Source organism: Scomber japonicus, chromosome 12 (genome assembly GCF_027409825.1).
Source record: "Scomber japonicus isolate fScoJap1 chromosome 12, fScoJap1.pri, whole genome shotgun sequence".
Lineage (NCBI taxonomy): Eukaryota > Metazoa > Chordata > Actinopteri > Scombriformes > Scombridae > Scomber > Scomber japonicus.
Genome location: NC_070589.1, coordinates 28,077,942 through 28,098,926, shown reverse-complemented (window position 1 = coordinate 28,098,926; position 20,985 = coordinate 28,077,942). Strand labels below are relative to the sequence as shown.

Here is a 20,985-nt window from a genome sequence, read left to right as displayed (position 1 = left end):
GTTTCATTCTGATATCTAATCATTTTCTTGTTTAGTCAAAATTAAATGATTCATAATGTAGCAGTTATAGTAGCTGCATGGTCCAGATTAGATAAGAGAAACCAGCCGTTCCCACAGCAACAACAGCGTGACTTGCTGAACTGTATTGATCAGATTCTTAACACTGACACTGTTTAGAAGTATGGGTTAAAAGCTTGATATGAATACAATATAATGCAGGATCCACTTTTGTGTTGAAGTAGTTCATAGTGCTTTAGAGTCCTCTTTTAGATGATTTGCATAATATTTTTACGCCAGCAGGTGCAGTCAAATTTATTTCTCCAAATATTCCCACATTGTGTGTCAAATGAGGCAAAATGTCTCAGAGCTGTTTTTAAAATGAGCATTAGACTGACTGCTCTCTAACTATAAAAGCCTTGTCTCTGCTTTTACTTCTTTCTCACTTACCGTGAACTCTGCCCAACGTCAGCGACTTCACTGTGTTGAATTCTCCGTCAGATGTCAGGTTGAAGTCTTCTCTGGCATTTTGGTCAATCTGGAAAAAAAGATAAATATTTCCTGAGTTCAGTTTGGTAAATGTTGTTGCTGTTCCTGTTGCAACTTTGTATAAGACTTAAACATTTCTGGCTTTTAGGACTCCTAGTGGTAGAGCAAGACAAAGCTCATGGAGTGCCCAAAGAGCTGAATCACTGGTTTATGGCAATCCAACCATTAGATTTTTAGATGTCTTGAATACAGGTGGAGACTGTGGAGCCTATTTGACACAATGTCAGCAGCGCTCTGACAGTTTGGTGTTGACAAATTAGCTTCGCCCGTATGTGTGGTATTTTGGAAGAAGAAGAAGAAGAAGAAGAAGAAGAAGAAAAAGAAAAAGAAGAAGAAGAAACATCTCAGAACCGTCTGACTCAAAGTTAATCTGCTGCCACTTTGGTGATTTATCAACAAGAGCAAGCCAAACAGCAAATGCAGAAAATACACTGCAAAATAACACTTACATAAATAAATTGTAAATAAATAATTTACAATCCAATAACTATAACTCTCTGTAATCAGTAGATGTGTTTAAATGAGCATCAAAAATCAGTTTGTTTCATGTGATTAAAGCAGGAACATCAATAAAACAGTCTGCAGATTTCCATCTGAAGGCAGCAGGACAGATATATTGATAAATATTTTGCCTCCCATTTGAGAAATGAAACTGTAGAAATTAAAATAGTTGCAGAAAATTAATGTTTTCTGTCGTTCGACTACTCAATGAATTATTGCATCTCTGATCCAGTACGATTTTCTGAAGAATTGTTATACTTCATTGATTGGCAAAGCTGTTTCAGTGCATTGAGACCCGTAATGTGACTGGTGGACAGATATTTATCAGTCACCTCACCCTCGACCACACTCCTGCACTGAATGACCCAAAATAATAAAACAACAGTCCATGTGCCACCACTTGTTGTCTTTGTGTAGTCCTGAGTCTTATCGTGGTACAAAAGGAAAGCTTATAGAGCTCTACAAAAACATTAGGATTTATCTTGATGGAACAAAAACAAAAAAATACGACAAATTTAATGTAAATCTGGTCTGTAGTTGTTGAAACAGCTTCATCCAGACTAAACTGTCACTGTACGCCTTTAGAGTTGGCTGCTAACAATATATAATGACTCAATGTGATGAAAACTGATAAGATGAGATTCACTTCATCTTTCACTGAAGCCTCACAACGCAGTGAATCAAGAGGCGGCACCCATGCAAGACGAGGTCACCTTGTATTTCATCTCAGGGAGCTGATAATTATACAGACATTCAGGCTGCTGGGTCCTGGTTAGATGAAGTTTACCTCATATATCATCTGAGGCTGTTGTTAACAAGAAAAGAGATTCAGCAGATCCAGATATGATTAAAATGCTTCATATTTCATCTGCGGCTCTTTTGATGAGTAGTTTGTGCCCCGCTGTCCTGCAGTAGCTGCATCCAGGAGAGCAGCTGCTTTTGGCTGAACTGAGAGCAAAGTGCTGATTTGGGCTTTATCATATAGAGGAATATCGTGGTACTATACCACAGTACCCATAGGGAGGAGAAGGACTGGGAGACTTTGTGTGTGTGCATATGTATGTGTGCCATTGCTTTATCCCTTGAGAAAGGCGGCCCTGTGTCTGACCCTTGGACCATCTCGACCAAAAATCTGCAAAGTCGAGAATGTCCTCGCCATTACATCAACAGCATTGGTTGTGTGTTCAAAAAATTAAAATGTTAACTTTTTAATGACAAGCAAATATTTCATGACAAGTCTCTTACAATGGTGAAGGCTGATTGAAATTGAGATTTTTATACCTTTTAAAACCTCACATGGATGAGAAGAGTCACCAGCAAAAAGTATGTGGCATTGATATGAAGACTGGTTTGGATACAGTTTCCTATGATAAGTAACTGTAATAACCTCCTGCGACCCTGCATCCTCATATGGGGTACATTTTGGGTTTGCTGGACCTTGCACTTCATTCTTCTTAAAGTCTGTATAAAGTAAGAATAAATATGTTCTGACTTTAACATACCACAGAAAAGTCTGTTGTTAACCACCCTGCCAAATTCGAATGATTAAAAAAATCGCCAAATATATGAAATTAGGTTTCAAAGTTGTGTAAAACTCTCTTTCTCTGCTCCCAAACGCTGTGGGCGTGGCCACCGAGTCCGCTGAAACCCCGCCCCCTACCAAGTGTCACCTGTCAATAAAAGTCACCACCTCTACCCGAAACATGGACGCTATGTCTGAGAGCTTTCTTCTGCCAACTCAGCTACTAGCTCGGTGGCTAGCTCGGCGGCTCTTGAAACCTTCTCAAATTTTATGGTTGAAACTTCTTTATTTATGCCTAATAACATTTATGGGGCTCTTATTTTAGTTATATATGAATGAAGATCATATTAGAAATGTGTGTTACCTGCAGAGACACAGAGTCCGTCAGTCTCCTGATGGTAACAGTGTGTAGCTGTCCGTTAGCCAGACTCCTCACTCTGCTCGTCAACACTTCAGCCTCTCTGCTGCTGTCCAGCTTGTATCGCACCTCCAGCTTATCTGTGCACATCAAACCACAGGGGTTACGAATCTGGTCTCACAAAGAGGGATGCACTACATTTTTAGAAAGAAACATTTCAGCTTAAAACAAAACTATCATTTCAAACAAGCAAAGTTCTAAGTAAAGTTTTTGTTTTCCTAAAAATTGTCTTGTTTGTTCCTGTAACCTATAATCTTGGTAATCACATATTTAATCCTTCAAAGATGATTTGGAATATTTTTAAAAAGTGGCTTCTCTAATAATTAACTTTTCTATAATCAGAGGATAAGAGCTAATTCCCTATCAATAACAAAACTTCTTCTCTCGGCTGTTCCCAGGTCGTCACAGTGGATCATCGATTTCCATCTCTTCCTGTCCTTTGCATCTTCCTCCGTCATACCAACTACCTGCATGTCTTCCCAGCTCCATCTTCTGCATCTTTCTCCCAATATAACCAATATTTCTCCTCCACAAATGTCCAAATCATGCCAATCTTGCCTCTCTCACTTTGTCTCCATACAGTCCAACCTGAGCTTTCCCTTGATTATACTCACTTAATCCTGTTAGCTTCTTAAATCGATCAATAACACAACTAATCTTATTAAATCTAATGAATTATGCGCCAATTGTTAAGTGCATATGTAACCAAAGCCAGGTAAAGTCTGCAGACCTTACAGCTAAAAGGGAGGAATTACAGGCTGTTTTTTTTTCAAAGTATATATTCACAGCAGGCACAATATGCAATATTACCCCTATTTTCCTACAGAGGTAAAGAGAATTTGAAAGCAGTAATTTGCTGTTGTAAGAATACCTTCTGATAAAAAATTCATTCTTGAAAAGAGGCTTTAGGAGATGGTGTTTGGGCTAAGGATGGAAAACTGCAGTGGAGTGTAAAAAAGAAATGAAGCATCTTAGGGCAAACAAGAGGAAGCTTTCAAGGGATTTAATAGGACACTTCAGTATAAGTGCATTTACCTGACGACTCCACAGTCAGCGTGAAACCTTAATGCCCTGCTGTCCATCAGCTTCCTCTGAGTCATAAACGCCAGAAAAAATCCATTTACAGCTAATCTAGAAGCAAAGTGCCGACTTTATTAGACTCCTGGATCCTTCAAAGTGCCACCTACTACTCTTAAAAACCCAAGCTCACAACATAATTATTTGACACTCAAGTTTATAAAAACACATCAGCAAGTTTGTTGGCTGTTTTATTCAACAAGACACCATTAGCAGCCCACCCTCGCAGTATCAGGTCTCAGTGAGAAGATGAGTGAACTCTTCTTTTTTGTTTTTTTTTTCAGCCCGAGATAAAACATAAGAGTCGAGCCCAGCTGGATAGATTAAAAGGCAGTCGAAGCTGACGGGGTGAATTCAGAGAAAAGGAAAAAAAATTGAACCGATCCGGATAGTTCTGGTAAAGCTGAAGAGCAAAAGGGGAAAGAGGGAGAGAGAAAAGGAGGGAGCAGGAAAGGAGGAGAGGTCGATATCAGGAGAAGATGACTAAGGAGGAAGAAGGGGGAGAGACAAAGGAGAGCCAAGTAATTGAAAAAAAAAAGTTGAGCGAGGAAATGAAACTGTCCTGCATAGAGTCCTAATCTCTGATAAAAACTGGATAAAAAGTGAGAGAAGAGAACAAAACAAATGGAACAAAGAGAAGATGAGACAAGGCAAAAGGAGAGTCATTACAACAAAGAATGAGAGGGAGGGAAAATGCATAAAAGGTGAAAGAAGGAGGAAAGAGGGAAGCATGAAGGTAGATAAAGATAAGAAAAACTTATCCTCTAACTTGTATAATCTTGTTCAAAAGGCATTCAGATAAATAAAAGCCCGGAAGAACAAAACAGACAAGAGAGGACACCGATATAAAGCTTGAACCCCAGCCAAACAAACAAACTCAAACTTCAAATAATGGAGAAAGTGTTGACTGCCTCCTCCTCCTCCTCCTCCTCCTCCTCCTCCTCCTCCTCCTCCTCACCGTGCTTGTTGATGAGCAGAGCCAGGTATTCTCTGTAGTAGGAGCTGACGTAAAGCAGCAGAGCGGGACTCTGGTTGGTCCTGAAGCTCAGGGAGATGTTCTCTCCTCTCAGGGTCATGTCAGAGTAGATGGAGGACGGTAGAGCGCTGCTGTTCCTGCTTAACTCGTACGGCTCCTTGAAGGTGTAGCTGACAGATGTTTCCGACTTGAAGCTGGCAGACAACTCTGGAGGAAGAACAGAATTTGGGTTTTTGAAAGGAGATGTTGGATTTGTTGTTGATGAACACAAAGACTAAGGCTGCATTCACACTGTAAGCCAAAATCCGATTTTGAGCCAATCTAGATTGGAACCGGATGGCTCTTATGAAGTCTGAACAGTCATAAATCACATGAGATCCAATTTTTGCAAATCAGATTGAAACCACCTTTGGGAGATGTGTCTGAGTCTGAACAGCTCCAAACACTCAAATCGGATTTGACTGTCTGTGACATCTCTCTACGTCTCTACGCTACGTCACTCTATGTGACACCAGACCCGCGCTTATTCCAGTTGTTGTTGCTAGGTGATATCACTGGAGGCAACGGAGGACGTAAACATCAGTCCATGGACAGAGGACCAAACCAAATACTTAATCTTTGGGGAGATGGCTCCGTTCAAGCGAAGCTCGAGGGTTTGTTGTTGCTGTCGCAATTATATGACATCACACAATACACACTAGATGACGCCTCCGCTCTGATGCCAGAGCAACCTGTCAGATGTCATTAATGTGGCCCAGTCTGAACAGAGCCAAATCCAATTTGGACACTTGCTAAAAACAGTGTGGACAGTCAGGCCTAAAAATCAGATTTGAATCAGATTTGCCTGCAGTGTGAACGCAGCCTAAGGGCCTGGTTTACTTAGATCCCAAATAAAGGGTACTAAATTCTGTGTGCAGTGCAACAGATTGCATGTTTAGTAAGTGTGCATTTTGCGGGTGATTTATGAAGAATAACGGCACAAATGACAACAGGTGCAGTATTTAAATGAGGGTTGCGTGTCTTAATAGAGAGTTTGGACGAGCAGAAAGCTGCAAGCACAAAATGAAATTTGATCCCATGGAATTATAAGTACTAGTGGAAGAGGTTAACAAATATATTGAGGTATAACAAAAAAAATATTATCAGAAAAAACACTTTATGAGTAGAGTATTTGTGACAAAGTCAATGCTGTTAGTGAAAATATTCCACTCCAAAAATATTAACACAGGTGGAAAAAAACCTGTTCTCTGTGTATTCTGTCAATGTGCCTCCGTCTCCTCCTCTCCACAGTAACAGCCCTCCAAACGTATTATTTATAGACGCAGGGTTTGGTAAATCACAATGCGTGTGTTAAATAACATATTTGCATTTTCTCCTCCCTGTATTTTGCACACTGGGGTAAAAACGCCCCGTATTGCATATTCATTATGACAAACGTACAGCATGGACAGCTTGCACTATCTTGCACATTTGAAAGACGCAAGCCTCAGTGCGCCGCGTTAGTAGATCAGCTTGCAGTTGGTGATGTCAAGTTCACACAGGTTTTTATACACACAAACCTTTAGAAAATCAAGCCCATAGTGCAGTTAAGATGAACTGCTGACCTCCTGATTACACGTCAGTGTCTCTAATAATGAGGTTTTAGTGACATTATGAGGCATTAATTGGCATTCAAAGCATCATAAACACATCTGTAAGAATAACTTCAATGATTCATCCGTCTATTATCTGCATCTGCTCATCCTGCACAGGTTGGAGTTGTAATTCTGCAGAAATACACAACTCTGTGTATGTATAGAGAAAGGTATTATGGGTAGATTGGTTCAACTTTCTTCCTTTTTAATAGTCCAGTTTCAAATGGGAACAACTTTCGTACAGTATAAAAATAGAGCAGTAAAAATGTCTCTGAACACACCTGTGCATGTTCACTTGTGTAGCCAGAAGAAGCATCATCCAACCTTCAACATGCACTGCAGCCAATCCTAGCTTATCCATTTATTTATTGGTTTATTGTAACAAGGACAGAGCACATTGAAAAACACTTCTGGAGATGTGCTAAACATTAACCAAAGATCACTTTTTATCTCATATATTGTGAATTACCAATTAATTTAAGGATGCTTTTCTATTGAAACTGTGAGCACCTAGCCTCTAGGATCTGACAAATAAAGACAAATACTAGGAAGTGATGTCTTTACACTGTTAATCGTACCTGAGAAACAATAACCATCATTTTTTAACTCTAAATAGCTTATCATAAAAACTGTCACTGACTAACTGACAGCTAATATTTTCAGTATTATCCAGTACTCATGAATTTCTTCTGACATCTTTGAGGTTTTTTTTCCTACAGTAGATGAATAGGTTCTACCTTGAAACCTTTTTCTGTATTTGACAACAAGAAACAAAGCAGATATTTATTTCCTGGACGCAGTACAAAAAAACATATTTATGTATGTAGTATTTTACAGAGTTTCTAAACTTTGCAAAGTCTGATTAGTTTGTAAGAGAAAATAAAGATTGGAGAAAACAATCTTTAGAGCTGCTGAGTCATTGCTATAATTGTTTTTTTTAGGGAGAGAACACAGATTAACTTTTTTAAAATACTGAACACAGTTAAAAGTGCAGATTTAAAAAACTAAATGTGCATCAATACCTGACTCTGACTCTGAATGATGTGGTTAGATAAAGAAGATAAGCAGTTGGTGGGAGGAGGAGGATTATCAGGATCATTTTGATTAATCAAAATAAAATGAATCAAATGAATGTCTCAGACGGATCTGCATCAAACCTTTGATCTCACGTTGTAGCTAAGTACTTCTTGATGAGACTTTCTGTAACGATTTAGATCCTTGACCTTTTGACAACAGCAGCGAAACACCTACACAGGTAGACTTCACATTTTCAGTTCTATCTGTATTTCCATCCTTCAGGCTCGGTATGAAAGAGTCAATTCAACCCGTCAGTCCATACAGAAATAACTTTCTTTATACTCTATAAGAGCGATTAAAAGTCATTTCTATGGAGACACACATGATAAGTATTAATTTTCAGAGTGAGAGACTAAGAAATATCCTGTTGAGTCTTTGAACCTTCTGAATCTAAATTGCAAGGGTTCAACAATCAATCATCATTTTTCCTTTTGAATTCTTGTGTAATCTGTCTCTACTTTTTTTTTCTTATGATTTTCTGCCGTCTGCTGTCTTCTTTTATTGAAAGTTCACTCTTAAATTAGATCTGTTACTCATGTTTTGTTGTTGTTTTTGTCCAACTTTCTTTTCTTTTTTTTTTGTCTAACCTAAATGTTTTATTGTTTTTCCATTTGTCTTGTTTTGGTGCTATTTTATGTCTCTATTGCAGGAACTAAGGTCTGGCCCACGGCTGCCAGTGTTTTATATTGCTTTGTTGTTTTTCCAGCAAAAAGGGGGAAAAAACAGAAAATGGAAAAATGAAATGTCGAGCTGAGATATCAAACATCAAAACAGTCGTAACCTTGGATGGTGAGAAACAGGAAGTGTAAAGCAGAGAGGCTGGAGAGACAGGATGGAGACATAATGTGACACTATGAAGCTTGTAGTAGACAGCTCTCCTACAGAGGTCGAGGCAGGTGGGACCACTGAAGGGATACTACGCCCAAAATCCATCCGCTGAATATCAAATACTTACAACCACCTTGAGGTTTTAAAAAAAATCACTTTGGCTTTAAAAAGTTTGAACTTCGGTGTTTCGAAGAGAACAGATTGGGCACCAACTTATCTACTGTTGATCGAGATGCTCAGTTTGCAGACATTTTTATTACTGTAACTTTTCAGTCAATCTTCATGCACAAACCTTGTTGAGGTATTAAGTACACATGTGTCACCTGTGTCTCTTCTGCTCCTCTTCATCAGGAGAGCTGTCTATTTGAATCTGGTGTTTTATTGTTTAGAGCGACATATCATGTTTTTTGTAATTATCAGTTATCTTTATACTGTTATTATATTGTATGTTTGTGTTAAGCATGCTCAAAGTTATAAAACCTGAGGTGAATGTATGTAAAAGGCCTACCTGCAAGTCAAAAGTCAGGGATTTAGCCTGCTTCGTTTGCAAAGTTACCCTTTTTACTCTTTATTTACTCTTTTTTAAAAACGATTTGTTTCTCTTTTAAAATTCGTATTTGCTTTTTATTTACTCTTTTATTACTCTTTTTTTGCTGTATTTTTAACTCTTTATTTACTCTATATTTACTCTTTTTACTTTATTTTTTATTTATTTATTTACTTTACTCCTTTACTTTTACTTCCTTCTCACGATGATGTCAGATTGTTTATGCATGCTCACAAATGGTCGTCTTCTCCGTAGCAGTTGTTGCTAGCGATTTTCACTTTCAGCCACTAGGAGGAGCTCCAAGTTTTTGTAAACGACCTCCCACCTTATTTTGAAGTAGAACCTGACAGGAGAGTGAATTTAGTAAGTTAGCATGCTAGCTAGCTGACTGGAGGGAACATGATGCAGACGAAGCCAGACAAAAGTCCGGCGTGGAAAAACTGCTGACTCGTGCAGCGAATATTCAGTTAGTCGTTGGTTAAACCCACCAATTAGTCGACCGTGAAAAAATGGCCTTTTGCACATCGCTATTTTAGACAGAAGCTAAACTGTGGGGCTGCATAAAGGGCTGTGTTGTGTATTTACTTGATATTTAGTGTCTACCAAAGTCTTTTGTTACTGTAAAGATTAACCTGGTTGTGTTTGTGTATGTGTTGTACCTGTGTGGCAGAAGACTCCAGTGAAGGCAGACAGTCCACAGTCACAGTGGAAGCCGCTGGCTCTCTCCACACAGCGGCCCTGGTTCTGGCAGAGCGAGCCGTAGCTGCTGCAGTGACCGGGGCAGCCGGGTCGAACCCCTGGCGTGATCTTCGCCCTCTCCTCCAGGTCCAGGGTGACACCGTTCAGCTGCAGAGAGCGAATACAGCCCCGAAATCCCTTCTGCCTGGACGCTGTGCCTCCTGAAAACATAAAAACATTGCATGAAATTAGCATTACATTTACATTTTACACATTAAGCTGATATTTTTGTTCTTTAGTGAGTACAAAGTCAACTTCTCAGCCTTCAATTAGAATAATTGTTCATCCTACTTAAAAAGATTACCTCTGTATTAGCTTCAATAGCTCAAAAGCTCCTTTATATGCTTTGTTGTTTGACATATTGGTGAATGATTTCATGCTTTTGGTGAAAATGTGTCACCTCTGAAATTGATTGTAACAATTTATTGGTCAAATTGACCCTGTCTGTTTTGACTGTTCCTTCTTCCTCCTTTCCCTCCTTCCTTCTTCCTACCCTTCCTTCCTTGACTCGAGGACAACACGAGGGTTGAAACTGACTAAAGCTTTTGGTCAGTATTATTAAGGCTAATTGAAAACAGTGTGAAATACATTTGAATCATTTCGAAGGCAATCTCAAGTTTTTGATGGAAACAAAGCCTCCCAGTGCCCTTTTTTCATTCCAATACATTTTTGGTATCTCACATTATTGAACGGACTTACACTCACTTCATTCCTTGCCATATTTAGAGCACTGTGATAATGATAATGGTTGCTACTATGAGGATTATTTCCAACAAGTGCAAAACCTCTGTGGCACCAACATTTTACATTTCAGCAAACAATAGCAGGAAGCTTAGGAAACAAAGACACAGTTCCCAAACCAAAGAAATATCAAATAATCGTGTCTAAGGAATCAACTAACAACACACCACAACACACTCTGTCTTCTGTCTTCCTGCCCTGCTCTCATTTCTTTGTGTGTTGAAGGGTCTGTATTTTTTTTCTTTCTTTCTATATTTTTCATCTCTCCTCCTGCTGTCATCTCCAGCACATCCATGTGTCACTTCGGCTCTCCCAGAGGCTCTCAACAACTCTCAGCACTTTTTTTTTTTCTCATGAAATAACAACGATGAAACGAGCGATGAGGCAACAAGCTGTCGGTCTGCCTGATACCACGCTCGCTGGATAACCGGCTGATTGGCACGCTGTCTGACTGCCTGTCGGGCGGGACGTGCGGCGTACGCTCGTTTCAGTATTCGTCAATACTTCAGCTACCAAAAGTTCAAACACTGTACATTCTCTTTGAGATGTAGCATGGTCACCTATTGTTCACATAGTTCAAACATGACAACCTCCTATTTCTGCAAAGATCACAGGCTGAGACTCTTATTGTGCTCAGAGCTCAGACTCTGCAGCTCTTTGCTCTCGGAGTTTGAGGCTGACAACTTGGTATTGTTCGGCAGCCGCAGCAGCTTTTCACACCCATAAATCACCGAGCTCTGTTAGACTCTCCTCCAGGCCTCCCGTCTGTGCTCTGATTCAACTCATATAAATTATTGAACCAGCTAAGCAACACAGGATATGAAACTTGCCTCAACATTTCCTCTGATATAACACAACAAAGAGTCATTTTCTTTCCTATTAAGTCTACTGAAAATCATTGTTCAACATTGAGGAGTTAGGATTGAGGAAACTGCAAATGACTGTAATTCAGAAATGCCAGAGTCTCCTTCTGGGAGTTATTAATCTTTAAATAATCATTGATGGATGTGACACCATGACCGCCCTCGTATGCACTCTAATAATGTGACTTTTCCTCGTTAAGGCACTGATCGCCCTTCTTATGTAAATTCTTCTCGTATGTTAATCATGGCCATAATCATAGCGAGCCTAATCTGGTTATTGCTTTTCTGCATTAATGATTTAATTTAACAGGTTACTAAAACAGCTTTTTTAAACTGTTAATGTCAGGTGGGAGATGCAATCGCCCCAAATCACCACAATTTAAATAGTTTTAGCACCATAATGGAAGCATATCCTTTAGTTGATTACTTCCAGACACCAAAACATACACACTACTTCTCCCACATGTGCAAGTTCACCTCAAAATAAAAAGCCAGAGCTGGAATTTTGAGGAATAAATTGATCCTTTCTTGGCTCTACTTCATTATTGGCATCTAAAGGTGAACTTGAGTGAGACCTTTAAACCCCAAGCTGCTGCAGTGGAGCTCAGTAGCCAACACATCAGACTACTGGGCATTGTCCAAGGTGTGAAGGAGTATGAGTGTGATCAATGTGTTCCTGCTAAAAGATAGCCGGAGTCTTACTGAAACTTTCCACAAAAAAGAAAAAGTTTTATAAAGTGATCTTTTAAAAATCTTGCAAAATTATGCTTGAAAACCTTAGAATCAAATAAATACATTATGAAAAGGCATTCATCATCAACTGTTTTTTTAGTTCAAGTGCCATCTTTCATCATGTATCTCAAAAGCAACATTTAGCCAAGCTTCAAGAGAGTAATTAGATTGGCTGCTGCTTCTCTACTCAAACAATATATACTGTAACAATACTGTAAATGTTCCACAACATAAAAACACAAGCCAGTTTTAATCACTTCAACTTAGTTTCTGAGAAATCTTTTTAATTTCTGGCACAACTTCATCTATTTCCAAGGTGCATGGAGGAAAAAGGAAAAAAAAGTCTTGGAAGTCAAAGTAAAAATGAAAAAAATCAGGGTCATCATTGATGTAGGGCTAGGTGATATGGGCAGAATCACATAAAGATATGTTTGACCAAATACCTCGATATCGATATTTTGACAATATTATAGAGATGACTATTGGTGCTTTCACAAAATATTAACGAAATTAGATTTTTGATAATCAGTAATGTGTTTATAACGACTAAGTGGATAAAGGCAGATAATAGAACAGTCTGTTAAGCTCAGAAAATTACTTTTTTGCTAAAATGCAGCCTTTAAAAGCAGGACAAGACACTTATTCCATATCATGATATTACGATATTTAAAATCTAAGACGATATCTATAAAATATCAGTCCTACATTGATGACCTTATGAAGGCTGCAACCTAAATTGCGTTGGTCTAACAATAACCTTGTTCTATACTACAAGTGTTGTTGGAGCTTTGACTTATTTATTGCAAATCACTTTTATCACAATACTCATGAGCCTCAGCCTCATTGCTACTGTATATCAGCGCCACTTTGAAAGGTAAAGGTTATGGTCAGCGCTATCCTTTCCATTTAGAGACCTGGCTTTCCATATAAGTTGTCTTTGGTCCGAGGTAGCTGGCATGTTTCCAGAGTGTGTCTGCTAACAGGGTAAGTATCACAATCAATAAAAGTTACCAAAATATAACGACAGTCTGACTCAGTGTGACTCCTGGAGCTCAAGGGAGAGCAAAAGGTCAGCCAACTGTCAATCACAGCTTTCAATCAACACCTACAACAGCAGACATCAAAGTCTTGAAATCATATTAATAAGCAATAACTTTCAAAGTGATCACCAGCAGACTTATTAGAATGTCTGAACTCAGAAAGTGAGTAATTAATAACTGGTTGGCAAAAATAATTGACTTTCTAAGGAGAAGGTAGCATTGCACTTTAAGGTACTTTCACACTGGCTTCAGGCTCATGCTGTGGTAGTTGCTGCTCATTCACAACCCCGGCTGCTCCCTCCGCTTTGCTTCCACTCTATAACTCTGACAGATGAGCAGTGGTGGAAAGGTTAATGCAGCAGTGTTTGGGCTTTCATGAAACAGGTGATCCCGATGAGGCTCAGAGACAAATCCCTGTAAACCACCGTTTCTGATCAAAGCAACAAAACAAAAGCAGCAAACGGATATTAGAGAACAAACCCTCCTAACAGGGAGGCGTTCAGAGCAGTGGGGGTGTTCACCACCACAAACATCAAAGAACCCGAACGCAGATAAACTCCACCTCAGACCGAAGGAGCATCAGTGGGGCCTTCAAGAGAATTTCAACTTTATATTCAGCTCTACCACATCAGCTCCTACAAGCTTTTACACTTCGTATGAGATGCAGAGTGTGTGAGCAGAAAACAATTAGTGAGTTGCAGATCAAAGTATTCATCAAAAGGAAATCCGTGAGCCCCGATATGAAGCTTGGAAAGTAAAACATAGAAACTATTAATTCAAAAATCAGAAGCAGCAGGAGCTTCGACCACATAAATAACAACTGTGAGAGGAGAATCACAGTCTCAACAAATGGACGTAACATCTGTGACGTCACCCATTGGTTTGTGGACTGCTGCTCGGAAGCCAATAGTTTTGAATCTAGGCAGCGCCATCTTGAAAATTTCAGGTGTATGTGTATTGCGATTGGCTGCAAGGGCTGGATCTCGAGGACATTGGTCAATCAGCCTGTCAATCAGGACGTAACCACGCCCTAATGCATACCCTGCTTTATCGTCAAATATAAAATCAGGGAGGCCAAAATCTCACAAATGAACATCATACTGCATTGAAGAACGCTTTAAACTAGCGATTGAGACCATAAACACATTTTGAAAATGTTTACTGAGGTTAGAAATCAAGTTAGAAGTTGGTGAATTCTCCATTGACTTGTATAGAGACGGTTGCCCCCTGGTGACCTTTTGATAGAATGCAGTTCTAAGTTACTTCCGTGTTGGCCTCATTTCAGAGGAATTCCCGCCTGGATTTTATCTGATAAAACAGATACAGTGTAGTTATGAGGCTCAAAACGACCATCAAGGACAGTGTGCATGTAACAGTAATTATATTGTATGTTTTGAGTTCAGTAGTAATGTTATAATTACATAAAACGGTTGCATACCTGACTTGTTGCTCTCCGGTCAAGTGAAGTGAAGTGAGTGTTTTTGTTCATGTTCATTTCTGTGTGAACCCCCGACTATACGCCTCTCCCCTCTACTGCAATCCATAGGTGTCTTTTCTGTTTGTTTGTTTGTTAGCTTCAGTTTTGTATAGTATGCTAACATGTTTTCTTGTCATTTAATTTGTGTAGGGGCACGTATGATTGATTGACCGGAGGATTTTGTTGTTTGTTTCTTTGATCAGTTATCAGAATAAACGGAGGTTGCGTTCAAAATCATCCTACCTGAGTCTCTGCTGCTGGATCTATACAACACACACACACACACACACATAGATAGCACGTCAACCACCACCAGTATACGTACAGTGCGGTTTGCTCTGATGCAGCAACCAGGGTAAAAAAATTTATAAAAAACCCAACACATAATAACATCATAAACCTTAAACTATTTACACTTTATCTAAAGACTGCTGTGATTTGAAACCAAAAGGAAGCTCAAACACAGGATGAAGTGTCAGTATCAATATGGCTCTGTGAGGAGGAAACCAAAGCACATCAGCCAACAAAAGATTACCGGCTAACCCCGACTTCTCCGGATAGCGTTGCTTACATTATACGTTATCCAATGATCTGACATCAATACTTCGAGGGGGGGATATGTGAGGCAAAAACCAAAGGAATCAACAAAATCCTTGGACAGGAGGAGGGGGGGCTTAAGTCTGCACGGTGGCGACGGTGAGCAATAAACTCTGTGTGAGAACATCAGTCATTAGAAAGCAATGCAGCACAAATAAACAAAGGCTTAACTATCCAAACAAGGCAAAATACTAACTCATAAACCTTCACAGAGGAAATTATTTCTGCATTCATCACAAGCTCGCTCAAAAATCGCTGCGCATGGATTTTTAGCACCTACAATATTAACAGCAGTGGAGGAATTGGAAGATGAACAATGCAGTGGATTATAAATCCACGCAAGGCAATAACATGGTTTATTAATCAAAACAATGGAATTCACTGCCATATACTGTAAAGCCAGGCAGTATTGTGGCTCATAAATACAGTGTATATTGAAATATGGCTTATGAATTTATACAAACCAACACAGTGGCTTATAATTCAAACAGTGGAACAGTTTGCCTTACACCATCAAGACGTATAAATACAATGCCGGCGGAGGAGGACGGTCTGTGAATTTAAAACGACCCACTGCCGCAAATAACTCAATATTTTGTCCACAGGGAAAGATTGTGTACCCATGAATGAACTGAACACAGTAAGATAGTGTTTGTGTGCATAGTAATCAATCTGTGCAGCTGGACAGTCACACAACAAGCCCACATCTTTTTTCTTGGTCGAGAGAAATAGTGTAATAACAGTTGAGTTACTAATTTATATTATCTTCTTCTTTTCTGTGTTCCTTTTTTTCCCTCACTTATTTTTTATTGATTTTAAGATTAATACACAGAAATAAGGTGTAAACTTTATCTTCACAAACATCTAAACACCAAAGAAAAAATAAAAAAATAAAATAAAATAAACATACCAATAACCAAGAATAAATTAGAAGAAATAATAATAATAATAATGATAATAATAAAAATAAAATAATTTAAAAATAATAATAATAATAATAAAAAATAAGAATAATAATAAAAAAATAAGAATAATTAAAAAAAATAAGTAAATAAATAAATCAATTTAAAAAAAAGAAAAAATTGATAATATATCATATTGTCTTCTGTTATGTCAAGTCATCACCCAGGTATCATCTTAAATTTAGAAACAACATATTTATCTATAAGATGAAGTCTTCATTTACTAACTGGGTGACTTTGAAAGACACAAAAAAGGTCTTAATAAATATAAGATCAGTAATCATATGATCAAGGTTTGAATATAGGACTGTTATGAATCATTATACCAGTAAAAGCTGGTGAGCTGAATCATGAATCATGAAGGTTAAAAGATCTTTAAAGGCCATGTGCCATTTTATTTATTTTTTATATATTTTTTACAGTAAATCAGAGCCAGAAATAATTGGTAATTCAAATGACTAACACTTAAAGCACTGTTAATGCATTGAATTTTTTAAGGTCACTACTGACGTCATGTCTGGCAGAAAGATCTGAAAATAATTGTTGTTGAATTGCAAAAATCTTTAAAAGCGAGGATGAATTAGAGCAAACAAGGTTGAGTATATAAGACAATGTTTTTCAGTTTGTGATTCTGCGTCTGCTCCATGGACACAGCCTTGGTTTACTTGTGTAAAGATTAAATACACAGTAAATCTTTGATCGCATTGAACTTAGTGTTATATTCTTGTGTTCAGTGTTACAACCCTGCATGTGTGTGTGTGTGAAGTTTAGAGAAAGTTCAGTCAGGAGGACATGAGGGGATCCAGCTGTCTCTCTCATCTATGCTTTCATTTTTCATAATACTACGACTGTACTAATAAAATAATAATAATGATACTAACTTTATTTATATAGCACCTAAGTAAGTAAGTAAGTAAAGTATATAGCAACACAGTTACAAAGAGCTTATCAGTAAAAACAGAATGCAAATAAAATATCCAGAATAAAAACAATGATGATATACAACAAATATCAACAGTTGAGAAAAGGCCATATGATAAAAGTGAGTTTTAAGAAGAGATTTAAAAGATGGAACTGAGTTAGCCTGCCTGAGATCTCCAGGCAAAGGTTCGGTCCCCTCTAGTGACGAGATGAGATTAAGGAACATTTAAGAGTAGGCTTAAAACTTTCCTTTTTGATAAAGCTTATAATTAGGGCTCTTAGAGCTCTTAGCTTATGCTGCTATAGGCTTAGACTGCCGGGAGACTCCCATGATGCACTGAGCTCCTCTCTCCTCCTCTCTCTTTCTCTCTCTCTCTCTCTCTCTCTCTCTCTCTCTCTCTCTCTCTCTCTCTCTCTCTCTCTCTCTCTCTCTCTCTCTCTCTCTCTCTCTCTCTCTCTCTCTCTCTCTCTCTCTCTCTCTCTCTCTCTCTCTCTCTCTCTCTCTCTCTCTCTCTCTCTCTCTCTCTCTCTCTCTCGCTATCCATCTATTTCCATTAACATTCATGTACTATTATTGCATTCAATAACCTAAACTTCTTCCCTGGAGTTGTCTGTGCTTTCTGGTCTCACAGGTAATCTGGGCCTGGAGACGTCCGGATGACAGAGTCCAGTCCCGGACCTTCAAACTTCATTGTTGATTTTCATTGTGCTTCTCTCTTCTATCCTTCCTTTCTCTCCTCTCAACCCCAACCGGTCGAGGCAGATGTTCTCCCACTCTGAGTCTGGTTCTGAGGTTTCTTCCTGTTAAAAGGGAGTTTTTTCTTGCCACTGTTGCTCATGTGGGAGTGTTGGGTCTCTTTAAAGTTAAAACCTGAAGAGTTCAGTTTAGAACCTACTCTATGTGTAAAGAGCCTTGAGATAACTCTGTTGTGATTTGGCGCTATACAAGTAAAGATTGATTGAAGATTGATTGAACCTTCAGTAGGCAGGCAGTAAAATCTTAAAATCAAGTCTAAAACTCACAGGTAACCAGTGAAGAGCAGCAAGGATTAGTGTGATGTGGTCTCTTCTCCTAGTTCCTGTTAAAAACCTGGCTTCAGCATTTTGAACCAGCTGCAATCAATTCAATTGATTTGTTTCTCACGGCAACCAATAGCAAAATGCCACACTTCATCGTTAGCCTATCATCTACTCTTGCTCTTTTTAAATATGCCTCTTTGTCTCTGCTTCAGTTTGACCTACAGCTGTTTCGTGCACCTCACCTCCTCCCCGTCTCCGCCCAGTCGCCGCAGGATCTGCAGTCCATCTTTCATTCTGACATCTTCTAATCCGCCTCATCAGCAATCACCACCACCAGCGTCTGGACTTCATGGAGGGAGGGGGGGTGGATCTTTGTTTCTCTCATCGCATTATAATAAATATCTTTCTTCTTATTCACTTGACTCTCCTGATTGAAATGTGTGTGTATATGTTTTTTGTCCTTTTCTGGTTTTGCCAGACTGGATCAGAGTGGCCAGTTTCTTGACTTTGATGAATATAGAGCTTATTACGAAGTGTTTGAGACCTGGAATCGAAATTCTGGTCCAGGTCTAGTTTTCTTTGTTTGACTGTTCTGCACTTAGCACTTTTTATTATACTGTATAGTTGTGTGTGCATTATGTATATAGCTCATAGTTGTGGATGCTTTGGGTTTATTATACACATTGGAATCTATTGAATAATTAATGACAGAAGTTTTCAGTTTATTATTTATTCATACTTTTTGTTTTGTTTTGTATTATTATAATTGAATCTAACTTTAGCTAATAAATTACTTTTATTTCAACCTTAACATCTGGTTTTATGTTGCTTCCCTTTCCCCCAAACGAGCTGGGTTATAAAATTCAGTTTTAAACATTCAGCTGATGAGACACACCAACAGAGATCAAACCTGTGACTCTCGTTAGTTTTATTCCCCAAACAATTAAACCTTGATGCCGCTTGAGTCACCGCTCCTCTGAGGATAGTCGGGACAAACATCTGGACCAATTCCAGTGTACTGTACTGATAATTCAGAGGTAAACATAAATGCATTGAGACTGAAGGTGGTGACCTACCAGCTATTCAGAGTGGATTATCAGCTAAACACATTCAGCAAATCAATATTCACCTCAATTCTCTGCTGATGCTGATGCTGCTGCTGCCTTCAACCAATCTCATCAGTGTTTATTGATTTGGGTTTTTTTTGTGTACTGATATGAAGTGACGTACGTAATATTTGTAGAATGATGAAAACCTAATAACAAATGGATTTTTTCTTTTCTTACAGATGTAGATGGAGCGCGAGGTCAAATAAAGGATCTGAATTGTAGAATTGAACCAATGAAGATAAACAGAAATGATTATACTGATGGAGTTTGTATTGGAGATTCCCATCATGCTGATTGTTAATTACACGACTGCTTAATTAAGAATGTACAGCTTTAGGCTCATTTACAGATTATTTAGATAGCCTCTCAGCCAGAAATCACATCACACACTATACTATATATACTGAGTACACCTCTGGTTAATATCACTACAATGTTAAGTAATTGCAAATCTTTTCTATTGAATGCATTTTTACTTCTTTTTAGACAAAACCTAAGAAGACTTAAGCCAATTAACTAATTAAACTATAATGAAAGGTCCATATTAAAACTAACTGACCCTTTATAAGTGAGACTCCATTCCTTTATTTTTTTAATATTTAATATGTCTGCCTTTATTTTTGATGACATATTAGATCTTCCTGGCCGTGGATGATGCTGGTCTTGCCCAAATTTGTGGAGAGATTTTCAGTCATTCTTCACAGACAATTCATTATAAGCTGCTCTTTGTTGGAAGTTTTTTTTTTTATTGTTCTACCTTTCTCCGACTTTGAAATACTATAAAGGTGTTCTGTTGGATTAAGATCGGGTCATACTTTTTACTTTTTTCTTCTTTTTGTGACTTTTGCAGTGTGTTTGGGATCATTGTCATGTTGGAAAACGCCTCCTTGAGACTGGGAGTTATATTTTAATTCAGTATTTGGTTATACAAACTTGCATTCAGAGTGTCATCTATAAATGTCATCTCCTCTACACCTTATCCCACTCTCAGCTCTATGTTTCATGCTCTGCAATGTGCAGTCAGTGAGGTGGTCCAGGCCATCTCCACATCAAACATCCAAACACATTAATTTTGGTTTCATTAGACCAAAGGCTTCTTTTCATGTTCTTTGGTAAAGGTCAATCTTGCAGTTTTGTGCTAATTTGTGAGCAATTGAGAAAGTTGTTGTGTGAAAGTTGTTCTCCCTGCAGCATGCTTATTTATTGAATGCGATTACTGTCAACTCAGCACTTACATATACAATACTGCTGAGCAGTCGATGGCATTTAGCCAATAGCAGTTTAGCACTTTCAAAAAAGACCATTTATTTCCCTTTTACACTCTGTAGGACTCTGAGGGAGGACGTCAGACCTGTGAACTGTGCTGTCTTTGGGCTTGAATCCCAGTCTATATGAAGTTCACACTGTGGATTAAGAAGGTGTTGGAAACCCTCAAGAATAAATGTGTAGACTCAGGACTTCTCATATCCTTATCAGACAACAGGGATTGCACCAATAGCAGATTAGCATATGTTTAAGAAAGAGAGCATATTTAGCCTTTTTCTGAGGGTTTAATCCCAGTCTGAAGGGGATCCACAGACGTCTGGAGGATCACATGCTACTGTACAACCGGCTGCTGATCTATTTACTTTACTGTAAAGACATACAGTGCTACACTCC

The 20,985-nt window shown here is 38.5% G+C and overlaps 1 protein-coding gene across 1 annotated transcript in view; it reads right to left on the bottom strand.

Annotated features, from left to right (window-relative positions):
* Positions 1 to 20,985, bottom strand: part of LOC128369406 (contactin-associated protein-like 4) — an 88,917-nt gene that overhangs the window by 8,756 nt on the left and 59,176 nt on the right. Inside the window, exons 16-19 of the mRNA XM_053330444.1 lie at positions 9,786 to 10,025; positions 5,023 to 5,247; positions 2,934 to 3,067; positions 448 to 535 (exon numbers count right to left, since the gene is read on the bottom strand). Of these exons, the coding sequence (XP_053186419.1) occupies positions 448 to 535; positions 2,934 to 3,067; positions 5,023 to 5,247; positions 9,786 to 10,025 (687 nt within the window). The remainder of the gene's footprint in view (positions 1 to 447; positions 536 to 2,933; positions 3,068 to 5,022; positions 5,248 to 9,785; positions 10,026 to 20,985) is intronic.